The 26592-nt window shown below is 37.7% G+C and overlaps 1 protein-coding gene across 4 annotated transcripts in view; it reads left to right on the top strand.

Annotated features, from left to right (window-relative positions):
* RFC1 (replication factor C subunit 1) overlaps positions 1-26592 on the top strand; it is a 115291-nt gene that overhangs the window by 47933 nt on the left and 40766 nt on the right. For all 4 annotated transcript variants that reach the window (XR_014023223.1, XR_014023224.1, XM_081303569.1 and 1 more), the window contains 15 exons: positions 25-299; positions 2752-2859; positions 5911-6090; positions 8462-8566; positions 10592-10997; positions 12505-12614; positions 14642-14756; positions 16263-16360; positions 16546-16683; positions 16800-16895; positions 17377-17475; positions 19069-19223; positions 19336-19453; positions 21597-21742; positions 25159-25372. Coding sequence is in view for 2 of the 4 variants with exons in the window: in XM_081303569.1 (XP_081159695.1) it covers positions 25-299; positions 2752-2859; positions 5911-6090; positions 8462-8566; positions 10592-10997; positions 12505-12614; positions 14642-14756; positions 16263-16360; positions 16546-16683; positions 16800-16895; positions 17377-17475; positions 19069-19223; positions 19336-19453; positions 21597-21742; positions 25159-25372 (2363 nt within the window). In the remaining 2 variants the exon portion in view is untranslated. The remainder of the gene's footprint in view (positions 1-24; positions 300-2751; positions 2860-5910; positions 6091-8461; positions 8567-10591; positions 10998-12504; positions 12615-14641; positions 14757-16262; positions 16361-16545; positions 16684-16799; positions 16896-17376; positions 17476-19068; positions 19224-19335; positions 19454-21596; positions 21743-25158; positions 25373-26592) is intronic.

The raw sequence follows: 26592 nt of genomic DNA, 5'->3' as shown, positions 1-26592 counted from the left end.
ATAATCATAATCTTTTCTTCCTAGTAAAACCAGAACAATTTTCAAATGCAAGAAAGAGCTATAGTCCTAATAAGTCAACTAAGTGTGAAAACTCAAAAGAATCTCAGCAACATTCCAAGTCATCAGGAGAATCCTCTTCTCCAAAGGCCAGTTCTAAGTTGGCACTTATGAAAGCAAAAGAAGAGAGTTCCTATAAAGAAACAGAGTCTGTGGCCTCAAAAAGAAAAGATAGTGCCAATGAGTTGAAAGGAGAGAAGAAAACTCCTAAGAAAACCAAAAGTTCTCCAGCTAAAAAAGAGGTATGAACTTTCTGAACAGTATGTATCTCTGCTAGCTGGACTCAGTGGTGCATGCCTGTAATCCCAGCAATTTGGGAAGATATAGCAGGAGGATCACAAGTTCGAGGGCAGCCTCAGCAATTTAGTGAGACCCTAATCAACTTAGTGAGACCCTCTCTCAAAATAAAAATAAAAGGTCTGAGTAATATAGCTCAGTGATAAAGTGCCTCTGGGTTAAATCCCCAGTACCAAAAAAAGTGTATTTTGGGGCTTTGTGTTGATCTGAGTTTGATTGCTTTCAGATTTTATTTTTAACTTCCAATCATTACAGATCTTTTAAGATACTATTTATGGGCGGTGGTGGGTGTAACTCAGTGGTGGAGTGCGTGTGTAGCATGTGCCAGGCCCTGAGTTTGATCTCTGGAAGGTACTTTTTATTTTAAACTATTACATAATTATAGTTAAGTTAGCCAGTATTTATTGTTAATATGTATCAGATATTTTGCTAATATGTTATATATGGTATCTCATAATATTTACAATAACCCTGTGAAATATTTTCTTTTATTATTCAAGTTGTAAAGGTGAGGAAATGGCTGAAAGAATTTAAGTAACTTTTATAAGATTAACCACATAGTTAAGTGGCAGAGAACTCAAGACAAAAATAACAGTGCAACATAGTGGCTCCAAACATAGGCTCTGGAGCCAGTTTCCAATCCCAGCCCTAGTACTGAGCAGATTTGTGACCTTGGTCTGGTTGATTCCCCTCTCTATACTTTGAAATAATAATAGTATCTAATGACTCAATCTGTAAAACCATTTAGACTGTGCCTGGGATATAGTAAGTGCTGTGTAAGTTGTAGCTAGTATAATTATAAGAATTTTTGTTTGTATTTGTCCTGAAGTTATTCCTTTTTTGTTCTCGCATGATAGTGTTGAGGTACTGAAATCATTTCCAAAGGAAAAATGGTAAAATAATGAATGCTTTTCAAAAGTTTTTTTTTAATATATATATGGGAAGCTAATGTTCTTTTTTGAATCTCCAATTTGGAACACTTTAGATTCATAATGAGAAACCATTGTTCCTTCATGCTAGGCACTTATCATTAAAAGCAGAATACTGTCTGTTTTAACTGCTCATCATCATTGCTTTTTAGTGCAAAACCATGAAATGGTGATGATTTTGAAATGGTTTTGTTTGTGGGTAGTGCTCATAAATACGCTTAAAGGAGCAATTAACTTTTTGGTCTCAGATTTTTCTTCACTAAATACTTATCTGGTAGATGAATGTTTTTCTTCAGGCACACTAAACATGTTCAGTTTACAGAGGATGTGTATTTTTATGAAATAAAAGGAAATTTTTAACGATATTATTACTTTTTTTTTTAAGTTACTCTTTATGATAGTTTTCAAAGTTAGAAAGAACTCAGAACTTTTACTTAGTAGTTTTGGGAACATCAATGTTTAGTAAATTCAGTTGATCTCAAATAAATCTAACTTTGTAAATGGGTATGCTTCAAAGTTATTTTATAAGTTGTTTATATTTCAGATTTTTTCCCCAATGAATTAATGTTATAAATGAATAACATTCCCATGTTGGTATGCATTGGACTCCCTTGTAAAGCTTGTTAAAAATATGGTTTCCAGGGCATGTGGTATGGGCAGATATAGTTTAATAATCAATGTGTGGAGCCATTGTTAAAAAGTAGGGTTAGATTCTACATTGGCTTATTTAACTCATAACCAAACAAGCTTAACTATTTTATTAGTTATATCACTTATTTATATAGAAATGTTTTTTCTATTCTCAAAGGGATTTTGGGTTGCTTATAAGTTAAAAATAATGTAAAATAGGAAGTAGAAAAATCAATAAAGACCATCTAGTAGTGGTTCTTAAATCAGAACCTAGGACCCTCCCCTCCCCTCCCCTCAGGTATACCTATCCTAGCCATTCCCCAGAATATTCTGAGCTATAATAAAATGGTAAGAGCTCTTGAGAGAGCTAGATAGGAGAGGTTAAACACAGAAGGGATAATGGTGGCACACAGAATTTGAGTGTTCTTTGAATTATTCCAAAGGCCATAGGTAAACACGATATCTTCTTGGATTAATAGATTTAATTGTAAAGGAATTTATCTTTCTGTAAATAATCATGGATTTAGCATGGAATAGAATTTAAAATCCACATGAATTTCTAAAATAAAATAGTTTCCATTTCCTTACTTAGAATTGGCAACTTGGCTTATGCCATGGATCTGCCCTGAGGTATGTGCCTTTAGAGAGAGTAGACTGTTTTGAGAAGGGCTGATGCAGGGGTTTGTAAGTCAGGCATTCTGGAGTACTTATATAACTCAAATTGTTATTTTCAGGATAAAACACAGAAGTGTCTTTAATGTTTATTTCTAGATATGTATTTTTAATTTTACATGAATTTTGCATGACTTTATTCAATTTCCTTTTCTACTCCCCAAAGTCTGTAAGTCCAGAAGATTCTGAAAAGAAACGAAGTAATTATCAAGCTTATCGAAGCTACTTAAATCGAGAAGGTCCCAAAGCTCTGGGCTCCAAAGAAATACCAAAGGTAAGAGTATTGAGCGAGTATGCCACCTCTGCCTTGTGGGTCCATGTGTGCATTCAGTATGCTTACAGTATCAGAGTACGAATGAAAAATTAAAAATAGAAAACTAAGCCACAACTTTATGAATGAGTGATGTTTTTTCAAATTATGAATCTCTGCCTGATACTTAAATTCCTTTAAATAACAAGTAGCCTGAGAAGGGCTAGGCTCTGAGAATACACTGGTGAGAAGACAAATGCCTTTGCCTTCATGCACTTATAGTTTAAGGGGAAAGATTAAATAGATTATTATTTATTTGTAATTATATGGCCATGATGGAAAAATCCAGGGTTCTCTTAATATAATAGAAGAAGTAGGGCCTGGGTGGGACATGAAGAATACATGGCATTTATTCATGGGGGCTTTAAGAATGAAGGGGATTCACAGGTGTCACGGGGTTGTGATGGCATGGTGACAAGCAAAAGAAAACTGATACCGTTTCAGCAAAGTGACTAAGGAATGAGAGGGACTATATCTTTTGGGACACCATGTTTCAGGCTTCTGTGTAAGAAAAAGAGTTGTAAGTGGGGACTGACTTGACCAGATTGCATATGTTAAATAGCACTGTGGCTGCTGAGTCTGGGGTGCTGTGGCAAGGCAGGAATAGAAAGGGGAAGATCAGTTAGGAGCTGTGGTAGGAAATGATAGGCCTGTCTGAGGGAGCAGTGAAGGTAGACCTGAAGTGGTTTCAAGGGAAGAGGTAAATCTGCAGGACTTGGTGGTAATTGGAAGAGGGAACTGAGGAAGAGTGAGCATAAGGATGGTCTCCTGGTTATGAGCAACTAGGTGAACACTGGTGCTACTGGAGCAGAGCCAGTTTAGAAAGATGCGGATGAGTTCATTGCTGGTCATGCTATTTTCAGTGTCCGTGCAGAGATGCTGAGTAGGCAAATATGTATGTAGTAATGGAGCTCAGAAGTCAAGACTGGACGTAAACTTGGGCATTATTCGCTTAGGTAATATTTGAAGGGATTAATATTATCTGAGAGTTGAACTGAACGGGAGGAGAAGGGGGCCTTGTCCCCAGTATCTTTGTGAAGTAGAGGGGGGGGGTGAAAATCAAAAGGAGACGAAAAAGAAAAACCACTAACATAAGAGAGAAGTCTCTCAAGGGTGGTATCACAGAAGCAAAGGTAAGAGAGTACTTTTAAAATGATAAGAGTGGCTATTAAGTCTGTCATGTTAAGATTCTAAGAAAAATGAGACGGGAATTTGTCAAATCACCTAGTGACATGAACAGTGGTCCTTGGTGACCCTAGCTAGAGCAGCTTCATTGGATTGATAGAGGCAGTGCCTGATGAAAGTGGGCTGAGGAGTGAGTGTGGGAGACAAAATGGAGACAGCACATGTAGCTTTGTATACATAACGACAAATGGAGATTAGTAGTTCCCCTGATAAAGAGGGGCTGAGGATGGTGCAGCTGTGGGGTGGCAAGGGGAAAGGGGTAAACCTGGAGGGGCTTGTGGATTGTATAGGAAGCTTTAGAAAGATGTTAGTCTAGTGTCCAGGCATGTCACTGAAAGACTAAATAAGTCACTAATTGAGAGGACTTTAGGCAAACTGGTGTCCTTAGGCGACAGTTGGGTTTCAGTGATGGAAAGACTGTGGAGGGAATGTTGGAAAAGAGATTGAGAAGAGGTTTGCTGCTCCTGGAGTAAGGCCTACAGAGGAGTCCTAGAATGGAAGGGCTGGGTAAGGAGGCTAGAAGTGCTGAGGTTGGATAAGCAAAGAGACATTCAGAATCATTGTGGGGGATTGCTTAGGAAATAGCAGATGATTGGGGTTTGAGTTATAGGGGCTTCCATGTGGTCTGTTCCAGGGTTATTTTGAATCTGTCAAGAAGGAAGTACCTGTAGTATTGCATTGGCTCATTTCAATCCTAGAACTGTGGGCCTTGAAAGGACCTTGAGATTTTATTAGTCAAACTTTTTCTTTCCAGCCAAATTCATAGCTATTTCTCTTTTGTCTTCTAAGAAATAATCTTCACCTAGATGGGAAGGATTGATCTTGTGGTAGGGTAGTCTTTGAATTTTGTGTAGCTGCTTTTCAAGCCTGTTTTAAGTTTGTGTTGATCTCAGTCCTCTACTCAAAGAGTAATAGTAGCCTGGCATGTTGGCACACGCCTGTAACCCCCATGGCTTGGGATGCTGAGGCAGGAGGATCACAAGTTCAAATCCAGCCTCAGCAACTTAGCAAGGCTCTAAACAATTTAGTGAGACCTTGTCTTGAAATACAAAATAAAAAAAGGGGGTGGGGATGTGGCTCAGTGATTAAGCACCCGTGGGTTCAATCCCTGGTTAATAACAAAAAGATAAAACAGAGTAATAGTAATTTGGCTTGTCATGTATGATTTTCATTTTGCTTGGTTGTGTAATTTCATTAATCTATTGTTAAAATAAAAGTCTATAACATATATAGACTTATGTAGTTGCAAATATATAGTTGCAAATATGATTATGTCTTCTCCATCCAGCTTCCTTTGGCCAGTGTGCCTTAGATTATCAGTTATCTTTCCAATCAAGGAATAATATGATCTTGCCTTTAAGTTCCTGCCAATTGTTGGATTTACTGTCCTAGCAGAGTCAGCAGAGAGAAGGGGAGGTTGCAGCCTCATAAGATTTTCATAATTAACCTTCCCTTTTTAACAATAGCAAGAGTTTCTGTGGGTGGATTGCATTTGGTTGTTTGAAGTTATGCAAGTTGATTAACTAATTGAAATATAAAAGAACAAAATGGAAAATTGCATGAATGGGTAATTTTGATGAGTTTTGCTAAGAGAATTGTTTTTCTTGTAGCTCATTTAAAAAAAATTGAAAAACGTTAGCTACATAAGAATTTCTCAGGATTTAGTTTCAGGTTCTGCTTATTTGCTGTAAATTTCCAGCCAATTTTTCATGCCAAGGTTACTTATGATGTCAAATGAGAAAAATCAGCTTGCTGCATTTTTGATGCCAAATATTTCTTTGGAAAGCTACCATGTAATTTCTTCTCTGTGTGAACATTTTTGGTTTTTAGGGAGCTGAAAATTGCTTGGAAGGCCTTATATTTGTGATCACAGGAGTGCTGGAGTCCATTGAACGAGATGAAGCCAAGTCTTTAATTGAACGTTATGGGGGAAAAGTAACAGGAAATGTCAGCAAGAAAACCAACTACCTTGTCATGGGTCGTGATAGTGGACAGTCCAAGAGTGATAAGGTGGGTTCTGCTGTGCCCCCCGAAGTGTGGGAGCCTGCTTCCTTGGCACGCTCTTGGTGTGACTGTGCCTTTATATAGAGAGTTAAATGAGGGAAAATAAAGGAAAAGTAATTTCATTCGTTATTTCTTCTCTGTATAAGTGCTGTTGGCTTTGACCCCAGGCTCTTGGTTTTCCAATTGAAGGCATAGTTCCTGTTTATTTGACTTCCTTAGTGTCTTCTAGTTAATAATAATTTTTTTTTAAGATAGAGAAACAAATGCAGTTTTCTTTTTTTCTCTGGCTCTAAGTATTCCTGTATATGTCGTGATATACTCCATCCTAATTTTTTTTTTTACTGGAATCTCTAAGGGAAGATTGAGGTCTGTTAGGTTGGATTGTGTTTAGCTCCAAGTAAAAGAATATTCAACTCAACTTGTGATTCAGACAAACTGCTGCTTATTTTCCTCACCTGACAATAATCTCAGAGGTCAGCAGTTGGCTCAGCAGCTGGGCAGTGTAGCCAGGGTAGTGCCACCTTCCATTGCCATCTTCCTTTAGTCCTCATGCCTGTCGCCTTGTGATTGCAAGGTAGCTGCATTCAAGGCAGGACAAAGGACACAGGGGCAAGATGTCTTAATAGCTGTGAGTGGCCTGACAGGCATCTTCCCAGAAACATCTCCTGAAGAGTTCTACCCAAGTGTCATTGGCAAGAGCTGGCACATGGACATTCAGAGCTCTAATGGAGGTTGGGGAGGAGCAGGAATTCTCTGATTGCCTTAGACCAGACTCCATCACTTGGAGATGGACACATTGCAGTTGTGCTAGCAGGGAAGAAAGTGATGGAAGATGAGTATGAGTCAGACAGGAGAGGGTGTGAAGAACTGGACCTAGATCCAGTTTGTCCTTTTCTGGGAGGAAAGATAAAGCAGTTTACAAAAGCAGTAATGTTAGCTGAGTGTGATGGCGCATACCTGTAAACCCAACAATTTGGGAGGCTGAGGCAGGAGGATTCCAAGTTCTAAACCAGCCTTAGCAATTTAGTGAGAACCTGTCTCCAAAAAAAATTAAATAAATAAATAAATAAAAATAATAATAATGTGATACTTCAGCTGTTAGCATATCACTCTTAGGGAGTTTATCTATCATTTTCTACCCCCAACCCCCTTCTTTCTTTTTGGTACTGGGGATTGAATCCAGGGATGCTTAACCACTGAACCACATCCCCAGCTCTTTTTTTTTTTTTTTTAAACTTTGTTTATTTAATTTATTTACGTGGTGCTGAGAATCAAACCCAGTGCCTTACACATGCTAGGCAAGCATTCTACCACTGAGCCACAACCCCAGCGCCCCCAGCTCTTTTTAAATGTTTTATTAGAGAGTTGCTAAGTACCTCACTAAATTCCTGAGACTGGCTTTGAACTCATGATCCTCCTGCTTCAGCCTCCAGGAGCTGCTGGGATTACAGCCATGAGCCACCATGCTTGGTATTTTCTTTCTTTCTTTTTAATGGTGCTTTTTCAGTGAATGTTTTTGCTTTTTAAAAATTCCATTGTTGCTGGGTGCAGTGGCACATACCTGTAATCTCAATGGCACAGGAGGCTGAGGCAGGAGGATCACAAGTTTGAGGCCAGCCTTAACAATTTAGCATGACCTCAAGCAACTTAGACCCTGCCTCAAAATAAAAATTAAAGAAGAATTGGGGATGTAACTCAGTACTTCTGGTTTAGCCCCTAGTACCACCCCCTGAAAAAAAAATTTAGTGTTACCTAATTTACAAATAGGCCTTGGAATCTTTTATTTTTTTTTTTTTTCCCTCTTATAAAAATGAATGGTTAGGGTGCAGTTTTGATGGTTCTCATTTTTTTTAAAAATTTATTCTAATTTGTTATATATGACAGCAGAATGTATTACAATTCATATTACACATATTACAATAGAGCACAATTTTTCATCTCTGATTGTATACAGAGTGTATTCACACCATTCATGGCTTCATACATGTACTTAGGGTAATGATGTCCATCTCATTCCCTGTCTTTTCTACCCCCTTGCCCCCTCCCTTCCTCTCCCACCCCTCTGCCCTATCTAGAATTCATCTAATCCTCCTATGCTCCCCCTCCCAACCCCACTATGAATCAGCCTCCTTATATCAGAGAAAACATTTGGCATTTGGTTTTTTGGGATTGGCTAACTTCACTTAGCAGTGATGATTTTCTTTTCTTTGTTTCTTTTTTTTTTTTTCTAATTTTTTTTTAGTTGTCAATGGACCTTTATTTTACTTATTGATCCATGTTGCTGAGAATCAAACCCAATGCCTCATACATGCTAGGCAAGCGCTCTGCCACTGAGCCACAACCGCAGCCCCTGATGATTCTCATTTTTAATCAACAGGCAGCAGCCTTGGGGACAAAAATTATTGATGAAGATGGACTGTTGAATTTGATTCGAACTATGCCAGGCAAGAAGTCTAAATATGAAATAGCAGTTGAAGCTGAGGTTTGTATAAATAAACTTGGTTTATTTAAGTCAAAATGTAGAAACATTTTCTATTTCATGCAGACATATCTTATGTGGATACAGGTTCATTGGCTAGAAGATTAACTGTTCCTTTTACCACAAATGAACTTAACCTTATTTCCTTTTGACTTGGAGGACTCTCTTCAGGTTGTCTTCTATGGTGTATTTCCTTGGCTTTCTCAAAAGAATATGTAGAGAACGGGAGGCATAGAGAGGGCAGTGTATTACACGTATCGACTTGTTAAACTTTCCTCGTATCTCACATTCTTGTGTTGACTTTACAGCAGAAATTACTGCTTAGGAGTTCTTTAAAGGATATGTTCTGGGCATTAGCATGATTAGTGCTTAGTCTGAACTATTAGGGCTTTTTCTGTTGAGACAGAAACTCAGCTTGTCTTGGTTTCAGCAAAAAAAACAAAAAATGTAGTCAATTAAGCTAAACTAAGAGCCGAGTGGGTCTTGAGTAGGAACTCAGGGTCCAGTGCTTTCAGAACCCTTTGATTTTCTGTCTCTGCTTCTTTTAGTGTTACCCTCATTCATTCCAACATTATATAGCTGCTTTTCTCAAAGCAGGATACAGGAGTTCTAGCATCCTGAGATTAACAACTCCAGCACTGTCACCAATGTGGCAAGATGATCCACCCAGTTTATGACAGTTAGAAAAACCTGAGGGGATGATTTGTATTGTGTAACTGTAGTAAAGTTAAAAACAGGAAGTTAACATTGTTTTGAAGAATCTTTCAGTTTTGGTTTCTTTGATGTTTTCCGTTAATTAGATTGAGTTTAATTGTTTTGGCAGGAGTTTCCCAGGAGTGGTATGATATGTACATGATTCCTAGTGCATGACATGTATATAATGCAGGCATGACTTGTTCAGTTAGTTGGTTGACATGGTGCCTGCCTGGTTCTGCACTAGTAGAAAAACTGTTTTCCCCTCTGTAATTGATAACTATCTGAGGTAGATACTTGAAGATGATGCTAAATGTTCTATTTCTCCTTAAATATTTGTCCATGAGTTTTAGCAGGCATTGATGAAGACACTTAACTATTTTAGAAATTATGATATTATGTACATACCATAATTCACCCTTTTAAAGTGTGTAAGTCAAGTGTTTTTAGTATAGTCACACAAGTGTGCAAACTTCACCACTGCCTATTCCAGAACATTGTCATTACTCCAAAATGAGATCTGAAGCTCAGTTGCAGTCACTCATCATACCCACCACTGCAGTTACTAATCTACTTTCTGTCTCTCTGGACTTGCCTATTCTGAACATTTCATGAAAACGGAATCATACAACATGTTGACCTTTTACTTAGCATAATGGTTTCAACGTTTACCTATGTTGTAGCATATATTAGTACTTTACTCCTTTTTATGGGTGAATAATGTTCTACTGTGTGGATATGGATTACATTTGTTTATTTGGTTATCAGTTGATGGACATTTGAGTTGTTTCCATTTTTTGGCTATATTATATATGTCATTTAATATAATGTTGCTGTAAACATTTAAGTACAAATTTTGGTGGAGCATTAGCTTTTAACTAGTCAGGAAACTTTAAAAACAAAAATCTTTTAAATCATTACTCTTTTTTCAAAGTGAAATTGGGTGGAGTTCTTATTACTTAACAGTATGTTCTTAGTTTTAGTATGTTTGTTGTTAATTTAAAAATATATTTTTAGTTGTAGATGGGCATGGCACCTTTATTTTATTTACATATTTTTATGTGGTGCTGAGGATTGAATCCATTGCCTTACACGTGGTAGGCAAGCATTCTACCACTGAGTCACGACCCCAGCCCTGTTGTTAATTTTTATAAAGTTTGAAAAGTGGTGATTTCCACAAACCATAGGGTCCATCATTAAAAGACCAACCCAGATTGAGTAACTCAATGATCGAGTAACCTGGGTATCTCAGGTTGCTCTTGAGTACATTTTGCAGCATTGAAATTTTCTGTGTCTCATTAGGTTTCTTTTTCTCTAATTTTTCTGCTTTTTAAGATGAAGAAAGAAAAATCCAAATTGGAGAGAACACCCGAAAAAAATAATCAAGGAAAAAGAAAAAGTAGTCCAACCAAGAAGGAATCAGAATCTAAAAGGAGCATGCTAACTCCTAAAAGGGACAGTTCTGTAAAGGCAATAAAAAAGGAGACACAGGAAACAAACGTGCCTCGGAAAGCCCTGGACTTTAAGGAGCAGGTGGCCCAGGACACACAGGTTGACAGTAAGGCTAGGGATTTGGCTGACAGCGGTGAAAGCAAAGTGGAAAATTTGCTCTGGGTAGATAAATACAAGCCAACTTCACTCAAGACTATAATTGGACAGCAAGGTGACCAGAGTTGTGCCAATAAACTGCTACGCTGGCTCCGAAACTGGCACAAGAGTTCTCCTGAAGAGAAGAAACATGGTGATTTCACAACTTCACTCATTTTGTGTGTCTGTCAGCATGTAATTGCTCAGTCGCACACATATGCAAAAGGTTAATGGTTGGTTCATTCATCTGTCACCAAGCTCTTATTGAGTCTTGCTCTGAGCCTAGGTGCTCTACTATACCCTTGTGGTGCTGTTGTGAACAAAGCTCCTCAGGAGCTCACAGGTGGTAGGGGAGACATATGAACCAGCCATTAAAATGCATTGTGCCAAGTACTGTTAGAGGGGTAAGTACAGGGTGCTTCTGGGGTGGAAGTGTGGGGTCAGGGATGAAGATGTGTGCTCCCATCCTGCAGGAATGGATGGCTATGCTAAGGCTTGGAATCCAAGTAGGAGATAGCCAGGTAAAGGGATGGGTGGATTTGGGGTGGGAAAGAGAGAAGAGTGCCCAGAGCTGTAGGGTGAAAGGTGTGAATAAGGCATGCACACAGAGTAGGCATCCTAAAATCCCAGCAGTGTGTGATTTGCTTTTGGTAAGCTTGATAGACGTGTACTTCAGTAGTTTCTATCCTTGTTTACCATGTAATTGTCATGAAAAATGAAAAGTCAAAATATATGTTAATGTCTAAAGTATTTTTGGAACTGAGGTTTCAGATCATGATATTGGTAGTGTTTTCTTAAGTTTCAGCCATAGCCCTAGAAGATAGTTCGTGAAAAGTAAGAAGACAAACTTTAGGAGCAGTATAGCAAATCCCCGAAGTGGTAACTGAGTCATTAATATTTGCATGGCTGCCTGACATTGCAAGCAATGCCAGTTTACTTTATTCATAACCGTTAAATAATGTAATTCTAATGACATAGTTTAAGGTTTAGTTAAATTTTTATTTTCTCTTCCTGAAACTGTATAAAACCTACCTTAAAAGGGGAACAAGTATTTTGTATGCCTGGAGAAGACTTTAAGACTACAAATGAACTGTAATCTCTTTTTCTGTGTCCATGGATAGCAGGTGCAATACTTTCTCTGTTATTGAGTATCCATTGGGTCTCTGTATGTTCCAGCACCCATGTAGTAAGGGTAGGAAGGAAGTTCTAGCTTTGAGCTGTGCAAGATAGTTGTAGACTTAGCATCTTTAACTTGTTATTTCTCCTTGTGCTCCTATAACTGATTCTGGTTGTTAGCATTTATTGAGGCAGACCCGAGTCTGTGCTTAGCACTTTGATCCTCACACCACAGTATGAGCTACTTCACTGTTATTAATCTTGATTTTACAAAGCAGAAGACAGATATGGAGGGGTTCAGTCTTGACTCAAGTTCTCCCAGCTGGAGATGGGTGGAGTCAGGCCTGTGCTTTTGTAGAAAAGGAAACCTATAAAACTATTGTTTCACGTCAGAGTTTGAAAGCAAATTAGTTTTGTTCTACAAATTTAGAACTAACCTGGATGAATGCTTTCTGTGGATAGTTCACACATAACCTATTCCTGCCATTCCTGAATCTCTGTTGGGTGACCCAGGTAACACTCTGAAACTTTTTTTTCTCTGGCAGCAAAGTTTGGTAAATTTGCTGGTAAAGACGATGGCTCTAGTTTTAAAGCAGCATTGCTCTCAGGCCCTCCTGGTGTTGGCAAAACCACCACAGCTTCTCTGGTGTGTCAGGTGGGTACACTGTCACTGTGGTCGGAAATAACCTCCCGTATCAGACAAATGCTAGTGTATAAGATGTGTGTATAAACATGCGGTGTATATTTTTCTAAAATCCAACTTTTAAAATCTGTTTTGGTTCTGGTGATATTTGTTATTTTCATCCTTTTTGAGGTAAATACACTAGTGCCCCTTATCTGTGGGTGATACATCCCAAACCCCCAGGTGGATGCCTAAAGCCACACAGATGGTACCATATCCTACATATACTGTTTTTCCCTATATGCCCTACAGCTTGCCACATAACACCATTGCCATGTAATCTGTCCTCCAAGTTTTGTACCATGTTACCTTCTTTGCATCACTACTGTTGTTCTTTGGGCCATTATTAAGTAAAACAAGGGTTATTTGAACACAAGCACTGCCATACTGTTATACTTGATCTAATAAACAGGGCAGTTGCTAAGTGACTAATGGGCAGATAGTGTATACAGAATGGATATTCTGGACAAAGGGCTGAGTCACGTCCTGGCAGGATAGAGCAAGACAACCCGAACATTCAACATGCTACTCAGAATGGCATGCAATTTAAAACTTAAGAATTGTTTATTTCTGGAATTTTCCATTTAATATTTTCAGATTATGGTTGATTAACTGAAATCTCAAAAAGTAAAAAAACTGTGGATAAGGGGGGAACTAATAAGTAAAATTTACCTTTGAGCCAGTCATTGTGCTGTTATTAAAGCACTTGGGTACATTATCTTAGATACAGGTTGAACATTCCTAATATGCAAATCTGAAATTGAAAATGCTCTGAAACTCCAAAACTTTTTGAGCATTGCTGAGACACTCAAAAAGTTACAGATTTTGGAAAATTTGTGGATTCCAGGTTCTCAGGTTAAGCATGGTCTTCCAGTAAAATCTATGTTAATATTCCCAAATCTGAAAACCCTGAAACCTGAAACACTTCTGGTCCCAAGCATTTCAGACAAGGGGTACTCAACCTGTAATGTAAATAGCTGTTACAGACCCTGAAAGATACAAATAACTCATATACTTTTGTAACTATTCTGTGTATTCAGTGTATGTCCTCTTATTAACCTCATGTGACAGGTAAAACACATGGGGGCACAATCTGAACCTGGGTGGTCTGACTCGGGTTCCTGCTCTTTACCATCACGTGATTCTGCCTAATTTCTTGTGTCTATTACTGCTAACTCTCTAGACAGTGAGAGGCACTAGACTAGAATATATCAAGAGTTCTTGTGTTATCAGAGTAATAAGGGATTATAAATTTATTGCTGGGTTCCCAGTCCTTTGCCACATAAGCTGGTAACTTATTTTGGTCTTTGTTGTATGGATTAAAACCTAAAATTTAAATATAAGTGCTTATATATTTTTCACTGTATTTTTTAAAAAAAGCAAAGCAATTTTTTTTCCTGATATCTACATTTATGAGCACTATTTTTTTCTCCCATGGTATCATTCCTTTTTTGTTTATAATGAAGAATAAGGCATTTTTAAAGCTAATCAGTTTTGGAAAATATCAGAATAACTTGAATTTTCCTGATTAAAGAGGAAAATTGTATTTTGGGACAGTTTGGCAAAGAATGACTTAATTTCTAATTTTATAATTTATCCTAGGCAAGAATTTTTTTTTGGTATTTTATAATAGATTAATTCTTTATCTGCTATTGAATTCTTGGGATTTTTATATTTAAAATTTTAGGGCTCTAAGAAGCAAACTTTATAAAATTGTTTGTTTAAATATATTCTTCCAGATTAGTGATTTAGTAGCTGAGGCCTTAAGATCGAACTTTCATGTGTTTATATATATAGGTGTGCTGTCTATATGTGATATTTTAAAAAATGAGTAATATTTTGAGACATAGTTAAAATCATTGTCTCTTGTGATTATACTTTGTATTTTTACCTATGGTTCTTTATGTGATTTTTGCATTCTTAATGAACTTTTCCCTTTTGTTTGTGGGAAAGAAATTAATTTGCATTGTGATAGTAATGATGTCTGATATTTGGATTAGGAATTGGGATATAGCTACGTGGAACTAAATGCAAGTGACACTCGGAGTAAGAACAGTTTGAAGGCACTTGTTGCTGAATCACTGAATAACACCAGCATCAAAGGCTTTTATTCAAGTATGTGGCTTTTTGAACTGTTATTGTTATATAAGAAAAATAAGTTGATTTTACTGTTTTGTAACCAGTATTGAGTACTGCTGTGCAGCAGGCACGCTGCTGAATCTTGGGGCTATCAAGAAAGTAAGAAAGTCCTCTGGCATAACCCTTATAGCATAAAGGTTACCCTGCTTTAGGCTTTGAGGTTTTTGAGACTGTGGTAAAATTTTTGCATTTTCATATGATTTTAGAAGATTCACAGGAAAATAAATATAATTCCATGTGATGAATGAGGTAATAAGGCCTGCAGATGAGGAATGATTGTGTTTGGGGTTCTGGCTAAGCTAGCAAGCTGGGAAAGGATGGTATTTATTAGAAAGGCCTTAAAGAAAGAGAGATCTATTTGGAGGTAGAAAATGTCATCTCAGGCAAAAATAGTAGAAGAGAAGAAAAAACACAGTGTGGAAGTGTTCACTGTGTTTTAGGCTGTGGCTGGTGGTCCTGAACAGCCAGAGTTCACGGGGAGAATTAAGATGCCAAATTAAGGACTCAACTGACTGTTGAGAGCCGGAGGTGTACTGCTGCTCACCTGCATTCTTGGTGTTTTCAGTGGCAGAAAATCTTTCTTTAATGAAGTTGCTCAGGAAATGTCACTTATGGCTGGTGGGAGAGTTGTCTGGCTGTGTTTCTCAGAGTTTAATTATACACACCTCTAACCAGAAATTTTAGTTCCTGGTATTCAGTTATTACTATACTGGTTTAGGGACTGTTAAATGACGTGTGTGCACACACATGAGGATATTAAGTGTAACTTATAGTAAAAGCTTGGGAGTATGTTAATATTTCATTGGTAGATAGTAAGTAAATTATGATGCCTTTGTTAAAATGGAATATTAAATAGTCTTCAGAAAAATGAAGTGTTCTAGTTGTGTGCGGTGACACACACCTGTATTCCCAGCTACTCGAGAGGCTGAGGCAGGAGGATCACAGGTTTGAAGCTAGCCTTAGCAGTTTAGTGAAACCCTAAGCAACTATCTCAAAATAAAAAGGGTTGGGGATGTAGTTCAGTGGTAAAGCTTCCCTGGGTTAATCCCCAGTGTCAACAAAGGAATTGTTCTATATCTAGACAAGGGAAAGCATCACCAAAAATATATTAAATGTATATTAATATAACATGTATAGAATTTCTCTTAAAGGGTATTCAAGAAAAAGTTGTGCTGTAATTGTGTACAATGAATCAAAATGCATTCTGTTGTCATATATACCTAATTAGAATGAATGAATGAATGAATGAATGAATGAATGAATAAATAAATAAATTTTAAAAGACCCTAAAAAGGGCAGTGGGTGGGAATTCAAGAGACTATTGTTTGCCTCCGGGAAGGGAAACCCAACAGAAGGGGTGAAAGAATTTCCTTTTACTGCTTACTCTTAAAGCTTTTGAGATGCGTTATATAATTATTTGTAAAGTAGCAGTTTTTGAACTTTGTTTTTCGTTTTTGTCCCATTCTATTGCATCTCACCCAGGCTCAGGTGGAGCAGCCCCTTCCGTAAGCATGAAACACGCGCTCATCATGGATGAAGTAGACGGCATGGCAGGCAGTGAAGACCGGGGCGGAGTGCAGGTACTGGAAGCATGTACTTTTTCAGTTTTACTGCTGATTTTTAGATTTTTAGAAAATATATATTATGCATTGATATTTATAATTATTAAAGCATATCGTTAGGGAGGTTTTTAAAACCTAAAATATATTGTGTGATATTTTTGTTGTTTAAATAATTATTTTTGTCTTGCAAATTTGTCTTTTAGGAATTAATTGGCCTGATAAAACATACTAAAATACCCATTATTTGTATGTGTAATGATAGAAATCATCCCAAGATTCGCTCTTTGGTTCATTATTGTTTTGATCTTCGTTTTCAAAGACCTCGGGTTGAACAGATAAAGGTATTAAGGTTCTTTTTTTTTTTTTTTCTTTTTAACCACACTGTCTTGTTTATTTAAGCTAGATTATGAGTTCTAAAAAAAATTATTAAAGATCCTTCCCTCCTTTTGAATTCCAGGGTGCTATGATGTCCATTGCATTTAAAGAGGGTTTAAAGATTCCCCCTCCTGCTATGAATGAAATAATTTTAGGAGCCAATCAAGATATCAGACAGGTAAATTAAATATATCTTATGGCAGTTGTTGATTCTTTTTCATTAATGCCTTCATTTTTTTTTGATTTGTTCTCTTTTTGATGTACATGAGAGTAGAGTATTTTGACATATTGTACATGCATGGAGTATAACTTATTAGGATCCCATTCTTGGGGTCGTACATGATTTGGAGTTACCCTGGTCATGTATTCATAAATAAGGACAGGAAAGTTATGTCCGATTAATTCTGCTGTCTTCCCTAATCCTCCCCCTTCCCTCCTTTCCCCTTTGTCTAATTCAATGGACTTCTATTCTTCCCCTCCCCACCCTCCCTTATTGTGGGCCAGTATCCACATATCAGAGAGAACATTTGGCCTTTGGTTGTTTGGGACTGGCTGATCTCACTTAGCATGATATTCTGTAGTTCCATCCATCTGTCCTGCTGGGAGGGGAAGCAGAGGTCTTTTCCCATCTTTCATTGTCTAATTTATGATTCTTTCAGGTTTTGCACAATCTGAGTATGTGGTGTGCGCGAAGCAAGGCGCTAACCTATGATCAGGCCAAGGCCGACTCTCATAGGGCCAAGAAGGATATCAAACTGGTAAAATGCCTATCCGTTTCGTAGTTCTTCCCAAGCGCAGCACTTTTTGTTCATAGGTACTAGCTTAATAGAAGTGGTATTGAGTTACTGTGCAACCCATGGATATTTATAATAAGACATTGTGGCTGGAAGTAGTTCTAATTCAAATTCATTTTTTCCTCAAGGATCGTTAATGTTATGATAAATTTTAAGAAAGGGATAAGTTTTAACTTATACTCATGCTTCAACAGTTACAAAATAGCTTTCCTAGAGTCCCTTATGTATGGCTTTAATTTTTTTTTTTGTACTAGGGATTGAATTTGGGTGCCCTACCACTGAGCTATATCCCCAGTCCCTTTTTCTCCCCACTTTTTTTTTGATCAGTGCATTATAGTTCTACTTATTGATGGGATTTGTTGTTACATATTTGTACATGCATATAACATAACAATATAAATTTTAATTTGGCCAGATTCTCACTAACTTTTTATTTTTAGGCAGATTATTACTAAGTTGCTAAGGCTGGCCTTGAGCTTATGATTGTCCTGCCTAAGGCTCCCATATTGATGGGATTACCAGTGTGCCCCACCTAGTAGCTTTCGTGTTTTGAATGGTTTTGTACTATTTGGAATAATTTGTTTCAAATGGTTTAATTTAATCTCTATGAAACCAGAGGTCTATATCAATTTCCTCTGTGCTTCATTTAACTAGTCAGAATTTATTATTATGTTAGAGCATTGATTAAGTATGTTTTTTTTCTTTCCACAATTTAAGTAATGGATTTAAAAAGAAATTAATATATTTTATTTTTTGATACAGTTTTAGGTTCACTGCAAAATTGAGTGGAAGGTGCAGATTTCTCCTATACCTGTACCACTCCCTCCCCTGTAGGCACAGCCTTTCCCCCTGCTAGCCTTCCCTCCTGCCAGCCTTCCCTCCAGAGTGGTCCATTTGTAAATTGTAAAATTGTTGTACCTTCTATGGTTTTTTGGTATGTGTCCACCATTGTTGTGTCATGTAGGGTAGGTTCTCTGTCCAAAAAGTCCTGTTTCTTCATCCCTTTTCCCCACTTAAGCCCTGACAACCACTAAACTTTTTCCTGTCTTTGTAGTGTTGCCTTCTCCAGAATGTAATAAGTTGGAATTACATAGTATGTAGACTTTTGAGGTTGACTTATTTCAGACAATAATATGCATATAAGGTTCCCTTTATGTCTTTTAATGACTTGATAGCTCTTTTTATTTTTTACTTGTTGAGTAATATTCCATTATCTGGATGTACCATAGTTTGTTTATCCAGATGCTGAAGGACATTTTGGTTGCTTCTAATTTTTGGCAATTATGAATAAAACAACTATAAAAATCTGTGTGCAGGTTTCTGTGTAGATGAAGTTTTTAGTTCATTTGGGTAGATACCAAGGAGTATGATTGCTGATGGTAAAAGTTAGTCTGATTCTTACAAAACTAAACTATCTTTGAAAGTGTTTGTGACAATCCCACCAGCAACCAGTGAGAGTGCCTTATCATTGTTGCTCTGTATCATTGCCAAACATTTGTTGTGTTCAGTGTTTTAGATTTTGAACATTCTAACAGGTGTGTCCTTTCTTCTTTTCAGGGCCCATTTGATGTTGCCCGGAAAGTGTTTGCAGTTGGAGAGGAGACTGCTCATATGTCACTTATGGACAAATCAGATCTCTTTTTTCATGACTATTCAATAGCACCCCTCTTTGTCCAGGAGAACTATGTGCATGTGAAGCCTGTAGCTGCAGGGTGAGCTTTCTGACTTCTGAGGGGTAGGACAGAGCTGCGAAGGCCACAGATTTGGGAGGGAGTGTCCTGGGGTGTAGATAGTGGTGTAATCCAGACTGGTTCTTTCCTGTAGGGGTGACATGAAAAAGCACTTGATGCTTTTGAGCCGAGCAGCAGACAGCATTTGTGATGGGGACTTAGTGGACAGTCAGATTCGGAGTAAGCAAAACTGGAGTCTTCTGCCCACACAGGTAGGTGTAGGGCTCTCCTTCAAGAGTGGATTTTGAAATTACATAGTATATAGACTTTTGAGGTTGACTTATTTCAGACAATAATATGCATATAAGGATTTTGCTTTAGCCAAAGAGAACAAAATAGTTTTGGGCTCCTACATTATTTAAGATACCAGGTGAATAATATGGCTTTTCTGGAAAAACTATGATCTGTTATAGATGAAAACACCGTGATCACTATTGTCTGTTTACTAATCTGTCTTTATTTTTCAGTGTTTCAAAATGTTTTTATCTAAATGTATGCTTGGAAAGAGGAAGGCTAGATATTGGTTATAACCAAAGATGTGAATAAAAAAATTTGTTTGCCCTGTTTTATCTTAAGAATTTATTTATTTTTTGTTATTTGTGGTCCTCCTAGAGGGTCACTAAGTAGCTCCTCCTCAAAGGAATGAGTTAGGTCAGGTCAGCAGTCATCTCTGATGCAGGAATTCTAATTTCCTTCTTTTTTGCTAACAAGGCAGCTTTATGTTGGGTACTGTATTTTAGTTGATATCTTTTTAAAAATATATTTATTTTTTAGTTATAGGTGTATACAATATGCTTTATTTTTATGTGGTGCTGAGGATCGAACCCAGGGCCTCACACATGCTAGGCAAGCACTCTCCCTCTGAGCCACAACCCCAGCCCATAAGTTGATATCTTTAAGGGAAAGCAGAATTTGGCAGACATTTTTATTTAAGAGAGTTGTTAATTCCTATTTGAGTTTTGTTTTTAGCATTAGTGGCCTGAGTGATAAGCATGGGACTTTCAGAAGGCCCATTTTCTTTTAATTCTACCCACACGTTGCTTGGAAATAGAAAACAAAGACTTATTCTGGAGACACAGAATCTTTTATGTTTTAAAAGTGTCTACCCTGCCTTAATAATTGTACCTTTGAGAATTTCTCTTAAATAATTTTAAATACAGAGAAATCTTTTTTTTTTTTTTAAATACCTTTATTTTATTTTTATGTGTTGCTGAGGATCGAACACAGGGCCTCCTGCATGTGAGGCGAGTGCTGTACTACTGAGCTACAACCCCAGCCCAGGGAAATCTTAATGTATAAAAATATTCCCTAACTCTTTAGTTCTGATAGCAGAAACTTTGAGAAAATCTCCATGTCCAGTAATAAGAGGATTACTTTTGGTAATCCTTTGATAAAAAATTTTATACCCTTTATTATTTGTAGAGATTATCTAATATGAAAAAACATGAGAATATTACTAGAATGAAGCAGGATACAAAGTTTATGTGGAGTATAATTCCAGCCTTTAAAAAAGCAAAACCCTGACCCTAAAAGGTGTGTCAAGTTCCCTTTTTAATTTTGTCAAGTGCCACTCTAATCAATTCTCTAATTATTAGACTTTCCATATATTAATCTGCCTGTGCTGTCAATTGCTTATGTAAAGATAATCCCATTCCTCTTCAGCTAGATCTGTGCTGTGCCATTGGCATCCATGAGGTAACGGGTATGTTGAGGTCATCTGGCTGAGGATGTAAGCTTTCTCTGAGCTGTCACATGTTATGGAACAAGGTGTTGACTGCAATTCATTGTTTTCTCTAGAAGTTTCCTTCACCTACAGATCAGAGACAGGGAAAGGGCCTGGCAGCCCTGTAATTAGGTACACTGCTTCATTTTCTGTAGATTGTGTTTTAGTCCATTTTCAGTTACTAGTAATGCAATACTACAGGCTGTGTAAGTTTTAAAGAGGAGAGGTCTAGTTAGCTCACACTTATAAAGGTTTAGGGGCCAGTATCTGGTGAGGCCTTCTTGCTGGTAGGGTGTCAAGGTGGCACAGGGCATCATGTGGCAAGAGATGGAGAACATGCGTGTGTGTGTGTGTGTGATCTCTCTTCCCTCACCAGCATTCAGTCATGGGGCTTCACCTTAATGACTCTAGTCCAGATCACTTTCTAGGGCCTCACCTCTAAGCAGTATACTTGCATTAAGTTTCTACCCTCTTAAAACCTCACAGTGGGGACTTAAAAATTAAGTCATGAAGGCTTGGTGGACATACTGAATCCTATCTAAATCATAGCAGCCTTCTGGGAAGCCAACAACTGCTACCGAAGTGACATTGCACTGAATTCAATTCTGGACTGCAATTGATTTTCCCCCCAGGCCATTTATGCCAGTGTTCTTCCTGGAGAGTTGATGAGGGGGTACATGACCCAGTTTCCCACCTTTCCGAGCTGGCTGGGCAAGCACTCATCTACTGGCAAACATGATCGTATTGTTCAGGAACTAGCATTGCATATGAGTCTCAGGTAAGCAGAATTACTCCATTTCTGACATTTTATGGTGAGGGTATTAGCCTTTATCCAGTAAGATAGCATGAGTATAAAGATTTGAGCTTTAGTTTTGATTTTATTACTAACATTTAAAATGATCATGGTTAAGTTTTTTATATTTTGTGGGCCCATACAAGATTTGCTTTACCACTTAGGAGGACATTTTTGACAATAAAGACAGATGGTAGATGTGTCATAACTTCAAAATACATTTTGAAAACTATATACATCTGAGGTGGTATTGCTGATATTGTGACTATGCCTGTTACTAGTAGGAATAGTGTCTCAGCTTCAGAATAATTAATTGGAAAAAATTGAACTATTCAGAGAAATGAACTAGTTTTTGCCTATTTTAGTAGTGAACGGACCTCATTTGAGATAGAAAACAGTTTAGCATGTAACAGAAGGAGGCCACTCAGAATCTAAAATAATGTGCATATAACAGATGTTAAGCAGACTTCAGGATTTATTTATCACCAGGGTTTTCAAGGTCCTGCATCACTCTGCCCTAGGGATGTCCCTCCTTGAGGATTTAGAGCCATATGGATTTAGAGCCCTTGACTTCCATGTTGTTTTGTGGCTGTTCCCTTTCCCACTCAGATGAACATTTGTCGGGGTAGGAATTGAGCTTACTCATCCAGCTCGTGTTTCCTAGTGAATCACACATGGGACACTATCATCAAGGACATTTATGGTTAGGTTAAGACCTTCCCACTTAACCTTTTAATCCTGACCAAATCAGTGAACCCTTAGAGGCCTCAGTTTCTCTCCATCTTTTCAAAATGGTAGTGTGATTTTTTTTTTTTTTTATTCTTAACCTTTTTGGGGGTCCTAAGTGCCTTTGAGAATCTGAAAGCTTTGACCTTTATTCCCCCTACCCTCTCCCCAGAAAAATGCACAGATGCTCAAATAATACAATCATAGGGGAAGTACAGATTCCTGAAGTTAAGAATCCCTGATTTTAGGTACATAGATGTCATCTCTATACTTTTCTGGATTTAACATTCTCTGATTCTACTAGAAGATGACAATTCAACAGCTCAGGAGAGTTATTTTGAAAATGTTGCATGGTCTTGGGTTTTGTGGCTTAGGGACTCACTGTGCTTCTCTTCAGGCACTAGTGTCCTTAATTATAAAATACTAAATCTACAGGAAATGGGTGAAATTGAAATTTGCCTGAGCAATAAGACAGGCACAAGGGCAAGTTTCTAGGTTTCTGACTAAGGAAGACCTCTACGACCTCTTGGGGTTCAGATATTAGTTATGTGAAGGCAGGAATAGGACCCTAATTTTTAAACAGTCATTTCTAATTCTATTTTGCGCTAGTCAGCTCTTTCATCACTGTAACAAATACCTGAGAAAATCAACTTAAGAGGGGAAAGATTTATTTAGGCATATGATTTTAAAGATTTCAGTACATGGTTGGCTGGCTCCAGGGCAGAAGCTGTTCACCTCATGGCTGTCGGGAAGGAGAGAGCATGTGAGAGAGAGACCAGGGAGATAAAACATCCTCTCAACTGCTTGCCCCCAGTGACCTACTTCCTCCAGCTGGGCCCCATCTAGTAACATGTGGGTTCTGATACTAATGGTGTTAGAGGGCTTTTGTTTAAAGAACGCATACAGAGGCATCTAAGTTGAAAAGATTTAAGATGGTGACATTTGAAATGCTGTTTTGTTCATGTATTTTCTGTTTTAAAGTAATGACAGCAGGTCTGGGTTTGTAGCTCAGTCATAGAGCACTTGCCTCACACGTGTGAGGCACTGGGTTTGAACCTCAGCACCACATAAAAATAAATAAATAAAGGTATTAATAGTGTGTCCATCTACAACTGAAAAAAAAGTGACAGCATTTGAGAGAAAAAGAAAATGTCATTTCCTGATGATATCTCAGTTTTCAGCAAATCAGAATTGATTCCTTATCTTTCACTGGCAAGTGTGGATAACTTTTGGATTCTGCAGGACATTCTCTTCAGTTTTCTGAGGTTTGGGGAAAATCTCAGAAATACCGCTGTAGAACTGAAGATTTCAGAGTGTGTAAGGGAGGCATTCATGTATCATTTCAAATGTAGTAATCAGAACAGAAGGTGTTAGGCACCCTCCTGTGGAAAGTGGCTCTGAGGAAGTCTCGCCACCTTTTTTTTCGGTTCTTTTTAGATACACATAACAGTAAAATGTATTTTGATATATACATACATGGAGTATATATGTTCATATACGAACATAGGAAAGTTATTTAGATTCACCCTATTGTCTTTCCTATTCTCATCTCCTCTCCCTTCCTTTCATTCCCCTTTGTCTAATCCACTAAACTTCTGTTCTTCCTCCCCCTTCTTATTGTAAGTTAGCACATGCATATCAGAGAACATTTGGCCTTTGTTTTTTATTTTATTTTGTTTTATTTTTATTTTATTAGTAGGTGATGGACCTTTATTTATATGTGGTGCTGGGGTCAAACTCAGTGCCTCACACGTGCTAGGCAAGCGCTCTACTACTGAGCCACAACCCCAGCTCCCTCTGCCTTTGTTTTTTGGGATTGGCTTGTTTCACTTAGCATGATAGTCTCCAGATCATTCATTTACTTGCAAAAGTCATAATAATGTCATTCTTTTTTATGGCTGAGTAATATTCCACCGTGTATATATATACACCACATTTTCTTTATCCATTCATCTGTTGAAGGGCATCTGGGTTGGATCCATAGCTTAGCTATTGTGAATTGAGCTGCTATAAACATTGATGTGGCTGTGTCACTGTAGTATGCTAATTTTGTCCTTCGTGTAATATATTTTGTCCTTTGGTTATATACTGAAGAATGGGATAACTGGGTCAAATGGTGGTTCCATTCCAAGTTTTCTGAGGAATCTCCAGACTGCTTTCCAAAGTGGTTGACTAATTTGCAGTCCCACCAGCAATGTATGAGTGTACCTTTTCCCCCTACATTCTTGCCAACATTTATTTTTAGTTGTATTCTTAATAATTGTCATTCTGACTGGAGTGAGATAGAATCTCAGGTCTCACCACCTTTTACTGATACTTTTAGTATTTTGGAAGTTGAATGAGTAATCTCTATGGCTATAATAAATATGTGCACACAGAAACAGTGTTGTTTCCTGGATCTTAAGAGTAGGATAGAAATAGAACCTATGTTTGGTTTGTCGTCACTGCTCCAAGTGAGGAGAAAACTGCCTTTGAGCACAGTGATGTATGTCCATTTCCCTGGTGTGGAGCCCTGGGCCTTTCCTGCCAGCTGTTAAATAAATAGTAGGCATTTCCCCAGACAGTAGTAAACTTGGATGAAGCTCCACCTGATTGCCTCTTTTGATATGCACAATATGACTTGAATTGGTGATAGTTTGCCATCAACCACAATTGTGTCTTTTGTTTGGTTTTAGAACTTACTCTAGCAAAAGGACTGTGAACATGGATTATCTGTCACATATAAGGGATGCACTTGTACAACCCTTGGCTTCACAAGGGGTGGAAGGAATACAGGATGTTGTTGCACTTATGGACACATATTATCTGATGAAAGAAGACTTTGAGAATATCATGGAAATTAGCAGCTGGGGTGGCAAACCTAGTCCCTTTTCCAAGCTGGACCCCAAGGTAAATTGTATAACCTCCTGGTTCTTCATCACTTTGTGATGACCAAGTTTGTCCTAGTAGTACTTCAGTGGTGTTTTTAGTGCTTTTTAAAAACTTACTGTGTATATTCTCTTAAAATTTATTCTCTTTTATGGCCTATGCTTTCTAAAGATAGCATTTGTTTACCATAGTTAGAAAAAAACTTCTGGATTTAACTTTGCAATTTGTATTTTTATCTTAGCTTCATGCTGAGCAGGAAAAAATGTCAAATCTGAGGAGCAAACATGAACACACTCCTAATAAGAGTGGAGGGAAGAAGTAAAAGTGAGGTGGTAGTAATGGGTCATAAAAAGAAGAGTGGCCAGGTGCAGTAATCCCAGCGACTCAAGAGGCTGAGGCAGAAGCAAGTTCAAAGCCAGGCTCAGCAACTTAGCGAGGCCCTATGCAATTTATCAGTATCCTGTCTCAAAATAAAAAGGACCGGGGATGTGGCTCAGTAGTAGAGTATCCCTGGGTTCAGTCCCTAGTACCTCAAAATAAAAAGAAGGTGGGTTTCCTGGTTGAGGATTGAATAATTTTTCCTTTTTCTTAGTCTCCCTAATTTGTGGATTCTGTATTTATTCTGGTTGGATAGTCTACTATGTATAAACAGCCCCTTCTTTTCTTTTTTTTGGTACTGGGGAGTGAACCCAGGGGCACTTAACCACTGAACCACATCCTTAGCTCTTTTTCCTATTATATTTAGAGACAGGGTCTCACTGAGTTGCTGAAGCTGGTTTTAACTCACGATCCTCCCATCTCAGCTGCTGGGATTACAGGCATGTGTCACCGCTCCCCCCATTTTTTTTTTAATAGCTCAAGTGATATAACATGAATATGTAATATCTAGTTCTCTCTTTTGTTTATTTGATGCTGTTTTAGAAAACACTCTGGTTTGTTTTTTCTAGAATTTTGATCTGACTAGTTATTACTAAATTCATGGAATTATTCTGGAATTGTTTAGAAGCTTGAAGTTAAGGCTTTTAAGTTACCAGTATTTGTAGTATTCTGCTAAAGGAAACTTCAGTGTTTTGTAGTAAAGGCCAACTTGTACCTTATAATGAGCCTTTTTTGATTTACTGATTCATAGACTAACTTTGCTTGATACTTAGTAGAAATGTGGAGAGTGTTCAATATTCAAATATGACTTAAAGTCATTTTTTAAAAAAAATGCCTAAAGTTCCCGATACTGATTAGGGCTC

The sequence above is a fragment of the Spermophilus citellus genome, assembly GCF_964194105.1.
Source record: "Spermophilus citellus genome assembly, chromosome: 8".
In the NCBI taxonomy this organism is placed as follows: domain Eukaryota; kingdom Metazoa; phylum Chordata; class Mammalia; order Rodentia; family Sciuridae; genus Spermophilus; species Spermophilus citellus.
This window is presented reverse-complemented; position numbering and strand designations above follow the sequence as displayed.